This window comes from Epinephelus fuscoguttatus, linkage group LG22 (assembly GCF_011397635.1).
Source record: "Epinephelus fuscoguttatus linkage group LG22, E.fuscoguttatus.final_Chr_v1".
NCBI lineage: Eukaryota > Metazoa > Chordata > Actinopteri > Perciformes > Serranidae > Epinephelus > Epinephelus fuscoguttatus.
Genome location: NC_064773.1, coordinates 11,396,506 through 11,415,112, shown reverse-complemented (window position 1 = coordinate 11,415,112; position 18,607 = coordinate 11,396,506). Strand labels below are relative to the sequence as shown.

The window sequence follows — 18,607 nt, the reverse complement described above, 5'->3', positions numbered from 1 at the left end:
TGCATAGAAAGGAATCATGTGATCTACCAGCTGACTCCCTTCCATCAATCAGCTGCTCCATCAGTTGATTGGGCTGTTTGAGATCAGCTGATGTCGCTGGGATGTGAGCTGAGCTTGACATCGTTTCCTGTCTGAACCAAAGCTACGCTCAATGTGTGGCCAAGAAGACCAAAACAATAGAGCTGCAGTTATGCCTATCGGACATTAGAACAGTGATTCCCAACTGGTGGGTCGCACTCCAAAATGGGTCGCAGGCCCATTCTGAATGGACCGCAAGTGACTCACAAACGTGTCAAGTTTGTGAAAAACACACCAACAGGTTGACAGTGCTCGTCAATTCGTCATCCATATAATCCATAAAGACACGTTTACATTTTGGATTTTGTCATCTCAGCTCGCTACCAGCCTCCCTTGGGTAGCTGGGCTATTTTAGTGGGAGGAGACTGTGGGGATGAAAGGTTTCAAAAATTGAGATTTCTGACTAAAATAAGTGCTGGTTGGTGGATAAGATACAGTCAGAATTAAACACTGACTTGTTCAGTCCACAACTCCACCAGTTTCTCCTCTTTTCCACAGTCCAAGAGCACCGACACTTGTTCACGTTCTTGTGCCTTCCCGGAGTCCCCTTCACGGTTACTGTCTACTCGCTTTGACTGAGTTTATGACCCCCTTAAACCAAACAATCAAGATCACAGGAGCGAGCACCAACTCTCTCCGACATTGGAAATTTGTCTGCAATAGTAAAATTGGTTGATAAGTTGTTTGGTATATAGGCGATGACTGTGAGTTCATCACTGTGAGTGACCCCTTCAACATTACACAGTCATTTGATCCACTGTTAATATAAAATTATTGATTATAGCAGCTCTAATTAAAAGATCTGAACAAGTCTTCTACAACTAGTAGATAACAATGCATTACACTGCTTGTAAATCCATCCACGTACCAACTATTCACATGTGCTATCGTGTAAAAATACAAACTTTTCTCAAGTATATGTCAACAGTCTTTAGTATTATGACTGTCCCAGTGTCAGCTTTCTACCTTTACAAGTCAGAGGAACAGACAAGATCTCGAATCAAGTTACCATATCTGTGAAAGTGACTCAGATCTAGACACATAATATAAACATCTAGCCCTGGTCTTTGGTGTGAACGTGGGAGGGAGCTACCCCCTATACAGAAAGCTGCGCCTGTGCCGCATGGCAGCGAGATGACTAAGCATGAGGCCCGCTGCCTGTGGCACTGTGCAGACATGTTCCATTCTGTCAGAGCTCTGCAGCACATAGGCACCATTTCACACGGTCCCCCGACTCTTGGCGAAGCGAGTGGGAACTTTAGAGGCTCTGCTGACAGCCTATACCAAGCATTTAAGTCCTGTGGCTGCAACTGCAGTGTTTAAGTTCTGCTATAACGTACATGCAGAGCGGGGGCTTTTCAGTACCTTAAAGTGCTCAGGTAGCCGGAGGTGTGCTGGTGTTGATGCATCAATAAGAGCAAAAAACATTAGGGTGTGTCATTCCATAACAGTTTTAGTAACGTCATGTAAAAGGGCCTGCAGGTAGGGAGAAAATGCAATACATAAGAGTTAGATGCTTAAGGAGATTTTATTACTGTTGTTTTTGGCAGCCCAAATAAGATTTAAAAAAAAATGACTCCATTGTTCTTCATGGGTGACTCATATATTATACAGCAGTGTCAGGAAAATGAACACTGACTCCAATAGCAGGTATTTTTCCCCTAAACAGTGAATATCTAAGCTAAGCATTCTTTTCAAACCAGCCCCCCCAAGTATTATAGAGTGTGTTCACAGTGTGTGTGGTCTGAGGGAAAACCCATCAGTGTGTTGAGTCTTCAACTCCACCTGCTGGTGTTTGGCAGAAATTACTGTGCTGATCTACAATCTGAATGAGCTAAAGAAATTCATGACATATAATACCCATCACCATGCACAATAAAATCACAATAAATCATGTAAAACAAATAAGTATTCCTTAAAATTCCTATAGTTCCCAAATTGATCTTATATTGCATCATGACCCCTAGTTAATTCATCCGCATCCATCCGCTCAGCCGGAGAGTTCAGGCTGTCGTCTTTCCTCTTGCGCACCTCTTCTGTACATCAACATGTATGCTGTGCCACTGTAACAAGAACAGCATTAACATTTTTATACAAAAAGTTATTCTTTTACAAGTTTGGACACAAAACAGATAAAGGAAGAATTTTCACTGCAACAAACATTAATATAAAGCGCCAATGTTACTATAGGGCAAAAAGCTGTTGACAGGCAAGACAACATAGGGCAAGACAGATTTCCTCTGTTCAAGACTTCCAAAATCTGAAAGCCCTCATGGCAGAAACACAGTCACCTTTAGTCTTTAATCTTCACCGAGGAACAGACAATAAGGCTTTGTCTAAAGATCTAAAGTGGTTTCCGCAAGTAGGAAGATAAAAGCTACATGATGTCAGTGGGAGTGGAGCATGTAAGGCTTTTAATGTTATTAATAAATTTTTATACTCTGAAAGCAACTGGAGGCTGGTTTAAATAGGCTAAAACAGAAGTCACATGTTATTTTGTTACTTTTTAGTAAAAGCATTGGTTGTTTTATTCCATTTTTTATATGATTTTATAGATGAGGCTGGACACAAATAACTTGAGTTGTGAGAAGAAATAAAAGTCTGAATAGCCCTCTGTATGAAGCTCAGACATTAAATCTAATGCATGCCTTTACATATCCTCCTCAAAATTTAAAGGAACAGGTTGTCATTTTTGGAAATACACTTATTTGCTTTCCTGCTAAGGGTTGATGAGGTGAACCGGAACAGAGCCCTGAAGCGCTCCACGGTCACATTAAGGCAAAGGAGAAGAAAGAATTATCCATCTTAGGCAGGACTTATACATGTGCATCAGCTATATGCAGAGCCATAGCCTACACCGCTGTGAGCATTTATATTTGTGCGATGGTGTGTCTGCGTCACTCTGCAGTTACACCTCCAAAAAACTAGACCTAAAACCTAAACATATCAAACATGGCTTAATAGAGACAATTTCAAACACAAGTGCACAAATCAGCTTCACTATAACTCGCAGCATTCACAGACAAAGCACTTGTCTTTATTCTTTATCTGGACACAATTCCCCACAAATACAACATGCTAATGTTTTTAGCACAAGCCTATGGCATTTTACATTGTACAAATTAGCCTAGCAGCTAGCGGTCTTTTCCTCTACTCATATGAAGCCAGGGATAACAGCAACATTTAACAAAAGGTAACGTTACAAAATTCAGCTCCATTACAGCTCACAAGGTTCACTGACAAAACAACTGTCTTATGTTAAACATGTTTTCAAATAAATGTATCATGCTAGCATTATTAGCACAAGCCTATGCCATTTTACATTGTATAAATTAGCCTAGCGACAAGCAGAGATTTCCTCTGCTCATATGAAACCAGAATAAATTACACACAAGACTTAAAATGCTATTTTTGTGGAGGCTTTATTGTCTTCACAATTTATTGTTTCTTATCTGTGAAATACTCCACTGAGGGAAATGGTTTCAGCTTACAGAAACAGGCAGGAGGTCTGTGCCGTGACGCGTAGTTACATTTCTGGGAGGTGCGCGTCAGGCTATGGTGTAGGGTATAGCGTAGACTCTACGTTGTCATTCAAATTTGACTGGGTGTTTAATGACAATTTTCTGTGGTAACAAATTCAAAACATATTTTTTCTTTACCTGCACTGTAATGACAAGCTAAGCTAATCTGAATGGTATCAATCTTCTCATCGATAACCACAAAGCAAATAAGCGCAATTCACAAAATGTTGAACCAAGCCCGTAAGAAGACTCCATAACCCTCATGTACAGTTACCAAAAGAGCCACACATGATAAATTTATGTTGAGCAATTTACCTGTACTGTCCTCCATATGTTGTCTGCACTTCTTCCCAGGAGGCCTACGTGTTGGACCAAATCAGAGACCAGTTTAACAAGTACAAGACAGAAATAAATTGCTTTGAAGTGAGAAAGATTTTATCAGATTGGATGTACCTGTCTTGTGTGGCTGTCATCTGCATAGTACCAGCTCTGGTTCCGTCTGTGACGAACGTAGGCAGTATAGTGCCCACACATTGCATATCCAGAGTGCACCACCACTGCGTGCAAAGTGTACTTGCAGTCATTCTGAAAGAAGAAATAAACTTGTGGATGACAAAAGATACAACAGTCAGATAATTCATGATTATATTCTTTAAGTACCTGGGCAAAGTCCGAGGAAAAGGCTTCTCTAAGAGTCTCAGAGAAGTCAAAGGTTTCTGGGAAGGTAACCCTACAGTCAAGCTTTCGGGTGTTACCACGGCAATTCCGAAACCTTTTCAGGTGCACGCACACGATTGGAGGCAGGGAGAGCAGTTTGACACCCTGAGAAAGACATAAAGATGTTTCACTCTGTTGGTTCATACTCTCTGGGAAGCATTTAAATCGAGCCTCACCCGTTTGGATGAAGTCTTCCTTTCACATTGTGCACAATAGCAGCAGTTTATACCCGTTAGCTCCTGATGCTCAAAGAAGGAGGTCATGCAGCCTTCCTGAAAGGTTCATGTGAAGAATACTTGTAAGTTCGACTTGATGAGGTTAGATGAGAAGATTGAGACCACTGTCACGTCTTAACGGTAAATGTGTAACAACAGCCAGCAACCAGTTAGCTTAGCTTAGCATAGAGACTGGAAACGGGGGGAAACAGTTAGCATGGCTCTGTCCAAAGAAACAAAATCCACCTGTCTGCCTATGAGTACCTCTCATCCAGTGTTTTGTTTGTTTAATTTGCACAAAAATCGAGGTGTAAATACGTTAATTTGTTGTTATACACGAGATGATATTCTTGAGGATTTCTTAGCAACTGGCCAACACATAGCTTAATATATAACCACCTATAAAAGCACCGTTGAATATTCATAATAAATGGCTGAATCTGATTTGATGGACATAATTCTGAGCCAGAAAATATTCCTTTATAATGAGTAAATAAAGAAACAGCACCAGAGAGTCGTGGTCTTCCTTTACACACAGAGACAAGCTGAGCCTGTAGCTGGCCAGAGTCTGGACAGAGTTACACTCCAAACACTGCAGGTGTGTCTCCTCAGAAATCTTGAACAGACTCTGGATTTGAAGAGCCTGGCAGGGAAAGCAAATGAAAGCACAGTATAGATGGTTCACTTACAGGTGGAAAAAATAACGAACACTCATGATTCAACACTAACCAGAGATTTATCGTCCATCTGCTGCTGTATCAAGTTCAGGATGGCGAGGAACACCTCGTCAGCGTCATGCTGCGTATTAACTGCAAAACAACATTCACATCATTAGAAGTTGTGAGATGAGCCACATCAATGTGTAAGTTTGTTTCTCCTTACGTCGAACGCAGTTCCTGTCCAGAGAGTGGAGGAAGTCACGATGGGGAACAGGCTGAGGGCAGTCGCTGTTCATGGCTGCGAGAACTCTCTTGAGCTGCAGGGGGACGTTCTGACCATCCCCTTTCCCACCAGCTGCTTCCCACCTTGTGCAATTCAGAAACACGGACAATTTAGAATCACCACTTAACCTGCATGTCTTTGGACTGTGGGAGGAAACCGGAGTACCTGGAGAAAACCCACGCTGACACGGGGAGAACATGCAAACTTCACACCGAGGGGCTCCCCCACCCCAGGGTTCAAATCAGTAGCCCTCTGCTGTGAGGCTACAATGCTAACCACTGCACTACTGTGCCGCCCAACTTCTATTTTATTAACATTTAAGACATTTACACCATGAAATGCTGCACATGGTGCAAAAAATTCACCAGAATGCAGGTAATTAAGTATTTGATACTCCGTTTTATATGTGTGTCATCCTCGATGTTGAAACAAAACCTACATCTTGGCAGGACCCCATTACTCCGCCATATCTTAACATAGCAAATACAGGTTTGCTGCTATATTAATGCTCTAAATGTTGCATTCAGAACCTTTAAAACATGACACATTGTTTCATAGACCATAAAACAGACTGTATATCATTAGTAATGACATCATCTTCCTGCTTAAGTTTCAGTTCTGTTTCTTACCTGAGGTGGCATTCATCCAGCAAAATGGTCAGTACCATCTCAAGAGGATTCATGGGGGAGCTCAAAATGTATGTCATAACTTCTTATGTCTTATTCAATATAAAATCTGCTTTTAAATAACACAGAGTAAAGTAATAGAGTGGATTAATCTAGGAAACTATTTACAGTTACTGTTATGTCGTACTCTTAATTTTGTTTAATGTGTAGTGTGTTTACTTGTTCTGACTACGACTGCAGATATTTTACCCCATTGAATGTGTTCATGCTTGAGTTCAAAGTTCCGTAACTTCCTTCTCTTACCTGTCAAGTATGTCTCCTATCTCCCAGGTAGCAGCGAAGGTCTGCAGCAGAGTGTTGACACAGCAGGACAGGTGGTAGTTGGGCAGGCCTCTCATTCCTGTGGCAGACCATCAGAAACGTCAAAATAATCCTGTTCGTGAAAACACAAGTCAGGCACGTTATCCACGGCCCCACACAGGGGCCCAGAGTGCCAGCGGGCATTCACATGTGTGAAAATAAAAATGTACTGGTGAATATAGCCGTGCAGAACACCCACCTCACTTACATATTGTAGTAAAATAAACAATCATTTTATAAAAGACAGAGTGAGAAGGACAGGTTTGGTTTATTGAAGACCCTGCGTACAGCAGATGTTTATTTTACACAGACTCAAGGTCAGCATTTTGTTTTCTATGTCACTGCTGCACACACGAGGGATTTATTGGTTGTGAAGAGGAAAATAATTGTGTGAAATGCAGTGATGGTATGAAACTCACTGATGAAACCACACGTCATGTGAAAGAAACTGCATTGTTAGAGGATGCGGTGGGGCCCGTAGAGATCTTAATTCAGCCATACTGTTATAACTGCTGACAAAGAACCAGGTCTGTGTGGGTCTGGTGGGTCAGTGGTTCCCAACTGGTCCAGCCACAGGGTCCAGATTTCTCCTTTGTCATATTCAGCATCATACTTGCATTTGGCCATGTCTCAAGCTAGTTTGTCACTCACACTACAGCAGGAAACTGCACTTCAAAACAAAAGCTCTGTGCCAGAAAGTCACAATAAGTCAAAATAAAGTGTGTTTTGTTTTTTTTTACAAACTTGACATGTTTGTGAGTCACTTGCTGTCCATTCAGAATGGACTCGCAACCCACTTTTGGACCACAACCTACCGGATGGGAACCACTGTGCCAGATCGACTGGGTGAGAAGCTTACAGGGCTGAGTGGCCCTCAGGGATTCCCACAGGAACTTCACAGTGTAAATAAGTGATTTCACTGATCTTGATCACCCTGAATGGTTCTGGAATAATGCTCTATTAAATATTGAAGGAGGCCCCGGGGCAGACCCAGAACACGTTGGAGGGATTGCATATCTCATCTGGCCTGGGAACACCTTGTGGTCCCCCAGGAGGAGCTGGAAAGCGCTGCTGGGTAGAGGGAAGTCTGGGGCGCTTTGCTTGGCCTGCTGCTCCTGGGACCCGGCCCCGGATAAGCGGATGAAAATGGATTACTTTTTACTTACTTACTTACTTTTTACTTATTACTCATTACTTTTCCCATTCTTGGGCTTCCCTCCCACATCACTGGTTACGTCACACGCTGAGCTACACGTTTTGTTAGGTTACTTGCTCACGCTCCCCATTGCCCAGAAAAAGGCGCATTCTGTGTAAACAAAAGTAGATAGGTGCCATTTTGCTGCACTCCCCAATTTTGTTTTTATACTGCCAATGCTGAATAAAGACTGATTGGGCTTTCCTGCAAATTTGCACAATTCCTATCTAAAAAGGGTTACAATCTGCGATCATTTTGATTGACCAGCAGACTCTAAAACCAGCTGCCAGCGATTTGACCAGGTGACAACATCAGCCGGCTTGAGTTGAACTCAGACAGCCAGTTGACACCACTGCAACTTTTCTCTGCAACGTCCTAAAACGGTTTCGTCTTGCTGAGAATCATTGGTCTGAACTGGGCTTAAGGAGCAGTTGCAGGCTATGTACTTGATGACATCACAAATTTGAGTTTTAGCACTCTAGCTTTTGGATTTTGGAGCACATTATTCATGTTTACTAATGTTTTTGGACTGTATTAGACCACAGGAATAACATGGGTGAGTTTCAGAAATGGGTGTGTTCCCCTCTAACAGTTAAACAGACATGAATGATGTAATATAAAACCCTGCAATAAATACTTTGACTATTAATTCAGTTTCTGTGTTGTTTAGTTGTGTATGTAAATGGTACTGCAACATAAGGATGTGTCTTATATTAATTTTTCCCCACTTTAATTACATCCTGTACAAGAGGAAATCTAATGCAAACACCAACACAGAGTCCAAACAGCTTCAGCCTCAGAAACACTTGTAGTATAATATGTATCGCAGAGCTATGGTTATTTTTGTCATCATTTAAATCATATCCAACACAAATCACCGTCAGACAGGCTGAACATGGTCTACTCACTGTGACAGTGCTCTGCTATACTGAGGAATGAGAAACTGCTGCAGAACCTCGCATACATCAGCACAGATTTCAGTGTCCGTTATCTTCTTTAAAGGCTGGCAGGACAGGAACGAGCCCGGACCTCAGAGACAGTCAGAGAGTATCAGCTGATTACTGTATGTTACAAGATGAGTCTGCTCCTCTCATCTCACAGTAAACACCACTATAACACCGGCAGCTTCAGGATCACTTTCGTTTTTGGTTTTCGTTCGTCACTTTGATGGAATCGAAACTTAAACGCTGACATGCGCAATGGGCATTTTCCTCGGCTTCATTCGGCTTTTGCAACATTTTCTTAATCTCACGGTGTGTCTCCAGTAAAACACATTGAGTCAGTTTGTGCGCAAAGAGTATGAGTTTACTGTGAAAAGGAAAAACGGCCAAACATTTGTTCTTATTGCGCAAAAATCATGAAATCCGGTATGAACATAGTTTGGGCACATATATAACAGAACAACTTTGTGATTTTTACACCTCATGAGAAAAATACACTTTATCAATAGAGGTCAGGATTTTTGAAAAATGAGGAAAAATGCCGATATGCCGATACATAACTTATTTAGCCGATACCGATATATCCACTTTTTTCCCACCTGATTTTAGTGATCATCAAGTCTCTGCTGTAGTGGAATTAACATCATATTATGCACGTATACTCAGACAATACTTGATGCAAAATTCATTCATTATGCAAAATAAGAAAAAGCACGTTAGCCAATTGCGTATTCTGAAGTCAGTATCAGCTGATACAGATGAAGTGTCCATATTATCGTGCATCCCTACATGGTGTATATTAAAGGTCCAGTGTGTTGGATGCAGGGTGACAAATAGTATGTCCAAAAAAGTGATAAAAATGTCATAATATTCAATTCCATAACTATGTTCTTATTAGCGTATTAGTTTATTCATTCATTTTCTGTAACCACGTATCCAGTTAGGGGTCGTGGGGGCGTTGGAGCCTATCCCAGGTGATATTGGGACACCCTGGGCTATCACAGAGCTGACACATAGAGACAGACAACCATTCATGCTCACGTTCACCAATTAAAGCGACATATACCTTTGCGGAAATTTTACACTTTTCTTTGTTTAGGTTAAAATGCTATTAATAAGCTGATGGCACACTGAAATGTAAGTGAATTCCACCAGAAATAAAAACTCATAATTACACCATTCTCATATGGTTCTAAGAAAACTCCGACCAATCATTGCATTCGGTGGTCGGAGTTTTCTCCTGTCCTGTCTGTTTTCCCCACGTGGAGGCCTCTGACTGACGAAATCGCTCGCATTCGTTGCTGTGCTGTGCATAAAAATGACAAAGAAGTTCAATTCAGTTCATAACATTACAACACAGCATCCAGTTGCTAAAGTTAGCCTACTGTAGCGTAGCCTCTGAAACATCGTCACCTTCCTTGTGCATTTCCACTTACTAGTTACGTTGATGCTACTATCTAAGGTTAGCACTGTAACCTTATTCTAAAACTCATCAGTCATCACTGACTCTGGTTGAGTTTTAAAACTCTGGGGTTGCGTTTGACTGTCTTGGTTGTAACGTTACACTCACTCTCCTCTTCCGTGAATCTAATGTTACCTTGCCAACACCTACATCTATCACAGATGTAATGAGGACGTAATGGAGGAGGGGGGAGTAGGCCTTTGGAGGGAGGTGGAGTTGTAGAAGGAGAGGGATGGGACTTTGGAGGGAGGCAGGAGTTGTGGATGTTCAAAAACGACCTCAGGCATCGAACCAAGAACCTTCTTGCTGTGAGGCGACAATGCTAATCACTGCACCTCTGTGCCACGTATAACCACCGGAAAATAAGAATCGTGTTTGTTACCTTAGAATGAGCTATTAATGTCTGTAGAGTGGGTCCTCCTCCACAGAGTACGCCATGTTGTTTCTACAGTCGCCCAGAACTGGCTGTGACTGAAATTCCTTGCTATTTACTAGGCTAAAACAGCATGAGATAGTTTTTTACTCTTTCCGAAACCGCAGTATGAAACCATATTTTCTGGTGAAATATTACAGCTTACAAACACTGGACACTACAAAGACATAAATATCCCACAGTGCAATGCGGTAGAGGACAACAACCAACACATCCTGTAACCTCAACATCACTTCAGCTAAGTATGTAAGAAGAGTAAGATTTCATTTTGCTAGGCATAACATAGTTTTTAAATTATTACTGAATTACCTTTAGAGCTTAAGTTGATGCAGGTTTCCATGGTGACGCGTCTCCAACTGGCAAGGAAGCTCTCAAGAAGTGACGTGGCACTTACAACCTACTGCGTCTGAAAAGATGATACTGCTGTATGTTTACACAAAACTATGTTGAACAGTAGCACACGTGTTGGGTATGTAGTGCAGAGTATGTGATTTAGGATGTATAGGGCCATTCATGTTTTTGCACCCTCCCGGGTAGTTCTCCAACATGTTTGGCACACGGGAGAAGTTTCAGTTTCACTGGACCAAATTACAATTACTTCCTGTTTCAATCAGGCATCGCTGCTACATCTTCTTTCCGTTTTATGGTAGGCTGCAATCGTTGCTTTTGAGGTTGCATATGCCAGCACCTCCTTAACTGGAGGCAATGTTGCATCGATGAGTCGTGTCCTAGCAGTCTAGAAAAAGGTGATCTGCTACTTTAATGTTTTTACTGGCGGGACAAATGAATGTTTTCCAAATATTGAGAGGGATTTTTCCCTTGCTGTTGTCCATATGAAATACACTTTTTACTGCATATATGTGCATACATTTGAAAATCAACTTGATACGAGTTCATACATACCAAATTATTGATTGTGCTTCTTATGGTTTTTGAGGTACGGCCATTTTCTTATCATAGGTGTAATATAGTTAGTCTTTGAGCACATGGGACTGCTGGTTTTTCCTAAAATTTAATTAAATATATAGAAAAAACAACAGTGTGCCCAAAGACAAAATACAGTATGATAAGAAAACTTATTTTTCAGACAGTTTGACCGGTTTTGAAAATGTATTCAGATTTGTAAGCCCAGAGAACACTTCAACCAAAAGAAATGCAAAATTTCAGTTACACAAATTGTTTAAATAAATTTTTACAACTTTAATTTTGTCATCTCAACTGTACAAATACTGTTAAAATGTAATACAAAATATATGTGATGCTACTCCATTATTATTATGGTTAGACTGTCACTAAAGTGGCTGATATCATTTCAATTTTGCCGTGATATTTTTGCAGGATCTCAAAATTTATGGCTGAATTACACATACAGGCACAAATTGAGCCTATACACATATAGATGTCCACATTTGTGCGCATATCTCATACAATGACCAGCTTTAAATGTATTTTAGTGTCACATAGCTGAATGAGAAGCTGATGATTCAATGTCAGTCAACAGCAGTCAGTTCAGAAAGTTTTCGATCTGGACCTGCAGCCAGAAGGATGCCAGCCTCTAGCAGTCTGCAGAGCATCTTGACAGCTTCAAGAGTCTGTGGTTTCTCACTCAGATATCAGCAAACATTGCTGGGAATGTCTCTACTATTCGATGTAACAAAAAAGTCACCAGTAAGACTATATTACAGTCCTTTGCTCTGAGTGAGACTCTGATAGTACGGTGCAAACATGGCTCTCCACATCTGTCTGAGCAGTTCGAGAAGTTTGGAAATCCACATGAATGAAGACGGAAGAGCTGCAGGGGGAGAACAGGAAGAACAGGAAGAAAGGAAACCATTTATTTCCAGTCTAATGTTTTATACTTCAACAAAGGCTTGTGATGAAACTGAGCGACAGAGAATTTTATTCTAACCTGGATCCATTCGAATAAAAAGCATGTAGAGAAGGACGGCAGCCAGGAAGACTCTCCGCAGGGGAAATGAGCCGGAGCCGGTCACCATCGCTTTTCTGTACAAAAACCTGACCATGGCTGTAAGTTTATGAATCAATGATCCTGTAAAACACAGAGACGATCAGAAATCTGTCTGCACTCATTATTCGCACTTGTATGACTTAATGTAAAGCATATCAGACCTTGAGTTGAGACAGGGTGTGCAGTGATGCCAGAGTCTGGACTGATTATAGGATTTAGAGGCAGATCCTGATTCTGTCGCTCTTTTTCCTCTAGAACATCCAGTGCCGTCTGCCTCTGGTCTTCTGTGAACGCACTGCTTCCAACCTCACCAACAATCAGCTCCAGAGCTTCATCTCTGTGTCCAAGAGGCACGAGGACGTGCAGCAGGTAAAGCTCCGCCACCGTACCAAAGCCTGTTACTCTGCTGTTGGATGGGCAGTGTAACCAAACTCTGGCTGCCTCCTGCATCGCGGCAGGTTCTCCCACCTTGGAGTAAAGAAGTATGCTGCCACAATGAGAGAGAAAACCTATTCAGTATGTATTTTAGAGCTAAAAAGATCAGTCGATAAATTGATTAGTCAATTGATAGAAATATAATCTTAAGTTCAGTCATTTGTCAAGTTTAAATATTCTCTGAATTCAGCTTCTCAAATATGAGGATTTGCTGCTCTTCTTGTATTAAAAATATTTGGGTTTGGGAATCGTGTTCCCTTGAATCTTTTGGCCATACAGTGTAGCTTGTTCATTTATGTGAAATTACCTGACCTTTAACCTTTTATCCCGGAAACTACCAGCCCGTTGTCATCCACAGGACGTCAAATACCAACACTTTATCACATCGCTTCACGTGTCATATTGACGCTAAAGATACCCTTCAGCGTCCTTATGAGACACACTGGGCTTTCAAGTAACTCCAATGTAAACCCACCCATGACAATACCTAATGCTGAGAGCAACTGACGTCATATAGAGAGCGAGAAAGTCCGCGTAGGTATATGGGTCAAACAAAACAAGACTTTCACCCAGGAGACCACAGAAACCAAAGGTCAACATTGTTTTAATGTAATGTTACAAAATTGTCGTCTTGCACTGACATCACTCATGACGTAACAAATGCACATGATCTATTTTCTAACCCTAACCAAGTAGTTTTCCTAAACCAAAACAAGACCGTTTCACACATTTAGCATGCATTAACTCAGGTTCATTCAAGATGAGCCAGGCCTGCGCAGAATCTGCTGCACAAAGTATGCTGGTTAGATTTGTTCCTGACTCGATCCCAACTTGCTCTAACATCATGCACAAATGGGCAATGAAAATCTCACAAGGTTGACCAAACCGTCAAAAGTATATGAACAATTATTGAAATATTCAGCAAGACTTGTGGTCAGTGGGATGTGAGGATTCTGTACAGATGTGAAGCCCTGGCTGTATCTGAGTGATCTTTAATGAGAACTGTTGTCTTGTATTTCTTTTCTCTGTGGTTATTTATGTAGTTTGAGGGTGACAGGTCTTCTCAGCTCATTTATGTACAGCAGCAAACTGATATGATGCTGGTCTAACCATGAACAGAAATTACAGATGGCCTGTAAAGCATTTTATAAGGCTAGGCTGCCATAATTAACACAACTGGAGACTGCGAACCAAATGATATACGGGTCTGTTGACACTTTAATATATCAGAATCAGATGTAACAGGATGTGAAACAGTCTGACTTGACAACGAAATTTTGTCACTGCCACCAACTGCTGCCGCCTCACTTTACAGGCGAGGTGCAGATCATCTCAAAACGGGCCTTATGTGTTTCAGCTGTGCATCACATAGAGACATTAAAGGGTAAAGCATCGGTAACGACCTGGGAATGAGAACGGGTTGAAACCACACTGTATGGCCAAGTGTCAGTGGACACCACTACTGTCCTCTTACTACACAAAATGGCTGAAGCGACAGTAGGGGTAGTAGAGTAGTTTCCATCATATGGTTGAAGTCAGTGAACACCCCTACAGTCCACTGACTTTTGGTCATATAGAGAATGTGAAGTTGACGTCATACATACCATGCTGTGTAGAATGTGCCTGCTATGGTGGTCAAGCAACATTTTTGGACAAACTAATCACAATAAACAACATAGATCCATATGAATAGGCAGCCCAAGCTCTGCTGCACTTCCTCAACTCACAAACCTGCACACTGTAAACTATCCTGTTTTAAAACTGAATGCTATACTTTGATAAAAAGAGATAACAGAGCCTGATCCTCACAAGATGGCGCCCCTGTTCAACACAGAGCTACACCCCTTCACGTTCTCTATAGTGCAGTAAGAAAAGGAAAATGCAAACGATTATTTTCATGATTTTTTTTTCTTCGATCAACTGTTAAAAAGTATATGAAACATCAGAAAATGTTCACCACAGTTTTCAGACCCCAGGGTGATGTCTAAAAGAAATGCTTGTTGTGTCTTTGGACTTTTCAAAATCTAAAATTCATTTAAAAATTATGTACAACAGAGAAAACCTCACCGTTAAGAAGCTGCAATCAGAGAGTTTAGTTAAAAAAGGAGCTATCTAAATTGTTGTTAGTTCATTTTCTGTTAACTTTAATTATTCTTCTACACGTTCCAGCTGTGCTCACCACATCTGCATTATTTTAGCTGGTATCTTCTCCTGGTGCTCGTACTGCTGAAGGACCCATGGCAGGACACCCTGCCACTGATTAAGCTCAGCCAGAGCTTGAATCCCTACGATGCAGAAGCCAGCTTTAAACTCTCCACATCTGAGAAAACACCAGAGACATAGTGACATTATCATCCAGGCTGCAGGGAGCATTTAACTCATACACAGAAGGTGTATTCAGACTCTCACCTGTTGTCCTCCTGCTCCATGTTGGCGAGGCTCTCCAAGCCTCTTTCACACGTATCAAAAGCTGCCTGGAAGTCTTTGTGGACCATCATTTGCTCTGCAGCGGTGTCCAACATGCTGGACATGTGTGCTAAAGAGGAGGAGAGCTGCGGGCTGCAGACTGAGACGAAGCTGCGAGCAGGAGCCAGGCTGGTGGAGCAGCGGCTCATGACGTCAGTCAAATTTAACACAAATAAAACAAAAACTAACAACTCTTAAAGATAAAATTTACTTACAGCTTCTCAGTTTACACCTAAACGCCAAATAAACCAGTCTGGAGGTTTGACTTGTACATTATCATCTTGTTTACACTCCATGAGCTGTCAAACTTCCTGGTTTGACATCACCAGCCAATCAGATCTTACGTTCTTCGGCTTGACTGCAGCAGCCAATCACGTCACTGTCTCTTTAAAAGTGCGTCATCAGTTTTTTTTCTCCCACTTGTAAACACGTGCACGGAGCAGAGTGTGTCCCTGTCTGTTCACGGAGGAAATTAAACAGCTAAACTAGTTTTCTGTAAGTCACCGCTCACTGTTTTATATGTATTATAATGCTAATACGCTGTATTACGTTAGCATACAGAATTAGCTTAGCTTCGAAGTGACTTGTTTGGGCTGCTTTAGCTTTGGGAAGCTAACAAGCTAGCAGACAGTTTGCTTAGCTGTAAAGCTAGTTGCTAATACAACAGAAAAGTGACAATTTAAAACGCTAACGTTACATTCATGTTTATCTACATTATACACACGTTATTACCATGATCATACATATTGTATATGATGAGCTGGGTCCCTTTACAAGGTTATTAAAGGACAATTGCACATTTTTGAAGACGTGTTTTGTGTTTAAATTAACCCCCATTAAGCACTGACAGTGGATTAAACATGTAAGACTTAAGAGTGCTGTATTGGCTGTAGAGCTGTGTCACTTTTACTTTTGTAATACTATTTAGGACTACAGATTATAATAAATGTCCTATTTTGATTGTTTTTTTCACTTGATACCAGGTTGTTTTAAACCTTTCTGTTAAAAGTACATTTATATTCACAGATATGCTGAATAGTGAGATTTATCCTTAAAAAAGAAAAATGAAGTAACAGTCACCAATCAGCCAAAACACCAAAATCCCTGGTTGGTGAAGTGAACAATATTGATCACTTTGTCACAGTACAGTGTTCTTAAGGGAAACTCCTGACCAATGGCAGTGGCCCTCCAGCAGGACAGTGTGCCACACCAATCCATACGAACTGCTCGGGAATGGCCCGAAGAACATGACAAGGAGCTCAAGGAGTCCACTTGGGGTACGAATTCCTCATATCCCAATCAGATGAAGCATCCTTCGTACATGCTGGTAACCTACCTCGTCCTGACAGTTCAGTGGCGGATCAGGGGTACCAGCACGTCCCATGACTTCTCCTGTGTCGATGCCTTGAGCTCTTTGTTTCCACGGGCCATTCCTGAGTGGTTTTGCAGCCTGCATTGTCCTGCTGGGGGAGAGGGGATGTACTTGCTCTGTAAAGGTGTTTGGACGGGTGGAGCATGTCAAGTGGCATCATGGAAAGATGACGAATGTTATTCACTTCACCTGTCAATGGTTTAAATGTTTAGACTGATAGGTTTATGTGTACGTACTTGTTGAATGCTGGGTCATCCTTTTTTTTTTTTTTTTTTTTAAATAAGATCTAATAGATCCCAGGGAAACATGATTTATTTTTAATAAAAAATAATAATAAAAATATGGGGCCCCGGTGAGCCAGATAAGAATCTCATCAGAGAATATTTTTTGTTGTTTTCAGATCAACCTCAAAATGGCAAAAAGCCTCCGGAGCAAATGGAAGAGGAAGATGCGTGCAGAGAAGAGGAAAAAGAACGCCCCCAAGGAGCTGGCCCGTCTGAAACAAGCTCTGAGTTTGGATAAGAAAGGAGAAGCCGTCATGACGGACATGCAGGAGATCGCCACTGTGGTGCCAGCTGACAAGATCAAGAAGCAGACGGATGTGGATATGGGCGAGGTAGAGGGGGATGGTGAGTCAGAGATTGAGCACAACAGCTTTTATATTCATACAGTTTAGGCTGACCTGTTGTATTATTAAGTGTTTGTCTTCCAGGCACATGTGTTTAGTATTGTCCTTGGTTATATTTATCTGTTTATTCAATCTTTGTCTTACAGAGGGGAAGATGGATATGGACAGCAAGCGCAACAAGAAAACCCTGCTGGATGAAAACGGTCAGTACCCTGTGTGGATGAATCAGCGACAGGCCAAGAAACTGAAAGGCAAACGGATGGGTAAGAAAGGCGGCCAGGGCAAGAAGAAGAAGGGGATCGCCTGGTGAACCAGAGGAAACCAAAAGAACTTTGCTTTGCCTTATAGACGTTTGATGCAGAAACACAGGGTAACTGTGGAACTTCTGCTGCTTAATCTCATTCTGTTCAGTGGATTACAGGATTCATGGTTGTGCCACGGAGTCTGTTCTTATAAAATAATTCACTGCAGGAAAATGTTTGTTCTTATGGAACAGCAGCTTCATGTTAGGACAAGTTTTATGAATGTAAGACTTGTGCAAAGTGTCTGATTGTCGTGTTCTACTTCAATTTAAATCTTTTCATACTATAAAAACAAAATCATATTTACAGATCTGTGACTTGTTTTGTTTCTAGTAGTATATAGGCTGCGTCCTTTACACTAACCTTCCCATATAATCAATCTACTGTTTATTTTTCCACAATAATCAGTATCCAGTTCCTAAAATGTTGAGGCAGAGGGTACTTGCTGTGGCTCTGGTTGAGGGTGGGAGACTGTCAGCAAATAGTTTGCTGGGCACAGGGAAACAGAGATCTGTGTGGGTACATGAGACCCACACAGATCTCTCAACCACCAGTTGGTCCAGGAGCTTCTCCTCCTCAATAATGGCTGTTTCCAGGAATATTTTAGGATGACTCCAGGGCAGGCTTGACAACCTGCTGTCTATCGTCAGGCCGTATAGCTCTGGGTATCCAGCAACCGCTACCACCAGTTTCTCCTCCATTGTTTACCAACTGTAAACTTGTTGTCGTGACCACCACAGAAGGCCCGCCTCTCAAATCAAATCATACGATTGGACCATGGGTATAAAAGATTACAAATAAAGAGATGACGTGGGGTGGTTTTCTGCTTTAGGTTGAAGTTTTTCAACTTGAGGAGTTTGGAGCACTCCGGCAAAAACTCCTAGAGTGCAGAAACGTTAGGCGCTTTATTCTGATTAAAAACAAATACGCTTTCTGTTTGATCAG

The 18,607-nt window shown here is 41.5% G+C and overlaps 3 protein-coding genes across 5 annotated transcripts; 1 reads left to right on the top strand and 2 right to left on the bottom strand.

Moving 5' to 3' along the window:
• Positions 1 to 1,587: 1,587 nt before the first annotated feature.
• Positions 1,588 to 8,803, bottom strand: usp18 (ubiquitin specific peptidase 18). 2 transcript variants are annotated; one of them, XM_049566494.1, is made up of 10 exons: positions 8,563 to 8,803; positions 6,403 to 6,532; positions 5,414 to 5,556; positions 5,261 to 5,340; positions 5,040 to 5,174; positions 4,493 to 4,588; positions 4,260 to 4,421; positions 4,053 to 4,184; positions 3,915 to 3,958; positions 1,588 to 2,141 (listed from the first exon to the last, which is right to left on the bottom strand). In XM_049566494.1, the coding sequence occupies exons 2-10, from the start codon at positions 6,495 to 6,497 to the stop codon at positions 2,069 to 2,071; spliced, it is 960 nt and encodes a 319-aa protein (XP_049422451.1). In that variant the 5' UTR covers positions 6,498 to 6,532; positions 8,563 to 8,803; the 3' UTR covers positions 1,588 to 2,068. The 2 variants fall into 2 exon arrangements, with proteins under 2 accessions (XP_049422451.1, XP_049422450.1); XM_049566493.1 differs by having other exon boundaries at positions 6,403 to 6,499.
• A 2,893-nt stretch (positions 8,804 to 11,696) lies between these two features.
• On the bottom strand, positions 11,697 to 15,688 carry pex26 (peroxisomal biogenesis factor 26). Of its 2 annotated transcripts, XM_049566498.1 has the most exons (6): positions 15,531 to 15,681; positions 15,304 to 15,472; positions 15,074 to 15,214; positions 12,621 to 12,946; positions 12,400 to 12,540; positions 11,697 to 12,282 (listed from the first exon to the last, which is right to left on the bottom strand). In XM_049566498.1, the coding sequence occupies exons 2-6, from the start codon at positions 15,423 to 15,425 to the stop codon at positions 12,170 to 12,172; spliced, it is 843 nt and encodes a 280-aa protein (XP_049422455.1). In that variant the 5' UTR covers positions 15,426 to 15,472; positions 15,531 to 15,681; the 3' UTR covers positions 11,697 to 12,169. The 2 variants fall into 2 exon arrangements, with proteins under 2 accessions (XP_049422455.1, XP_049422454.1); XM_049566497.1 differs by having other exon boundaries at positions 15,304 to 15,688.
• A 55-nt stretch (positions 15,689 to 15,743) lies between these two features.
• Positions 15,744 to 17,970, top strand: llph (LLP homolog, long-term synaptic facilitation factor). Its single transcript, XM_049566510.1, has 3 exons — positions 15,744 to 15,855; positions 17,133 to 17,361; positions 17,507 to 17,970. Exons 2-3 carry the CDS (start codon positions 17,145 to 17,147, stop codon positions 17,668 to 17,670), a joined length of 381 nt encoding a protein of 126 aa, XP_049422467.1. The 5' UTR covers positions 15,744 to 15,855; positions 17,133 to 17,144; the 3' UTR covers positions 17,671 to 17,970.
• The last annotated feature ends 637 nt before the right edge of the window (positions 17,971 to 18,607 follow it).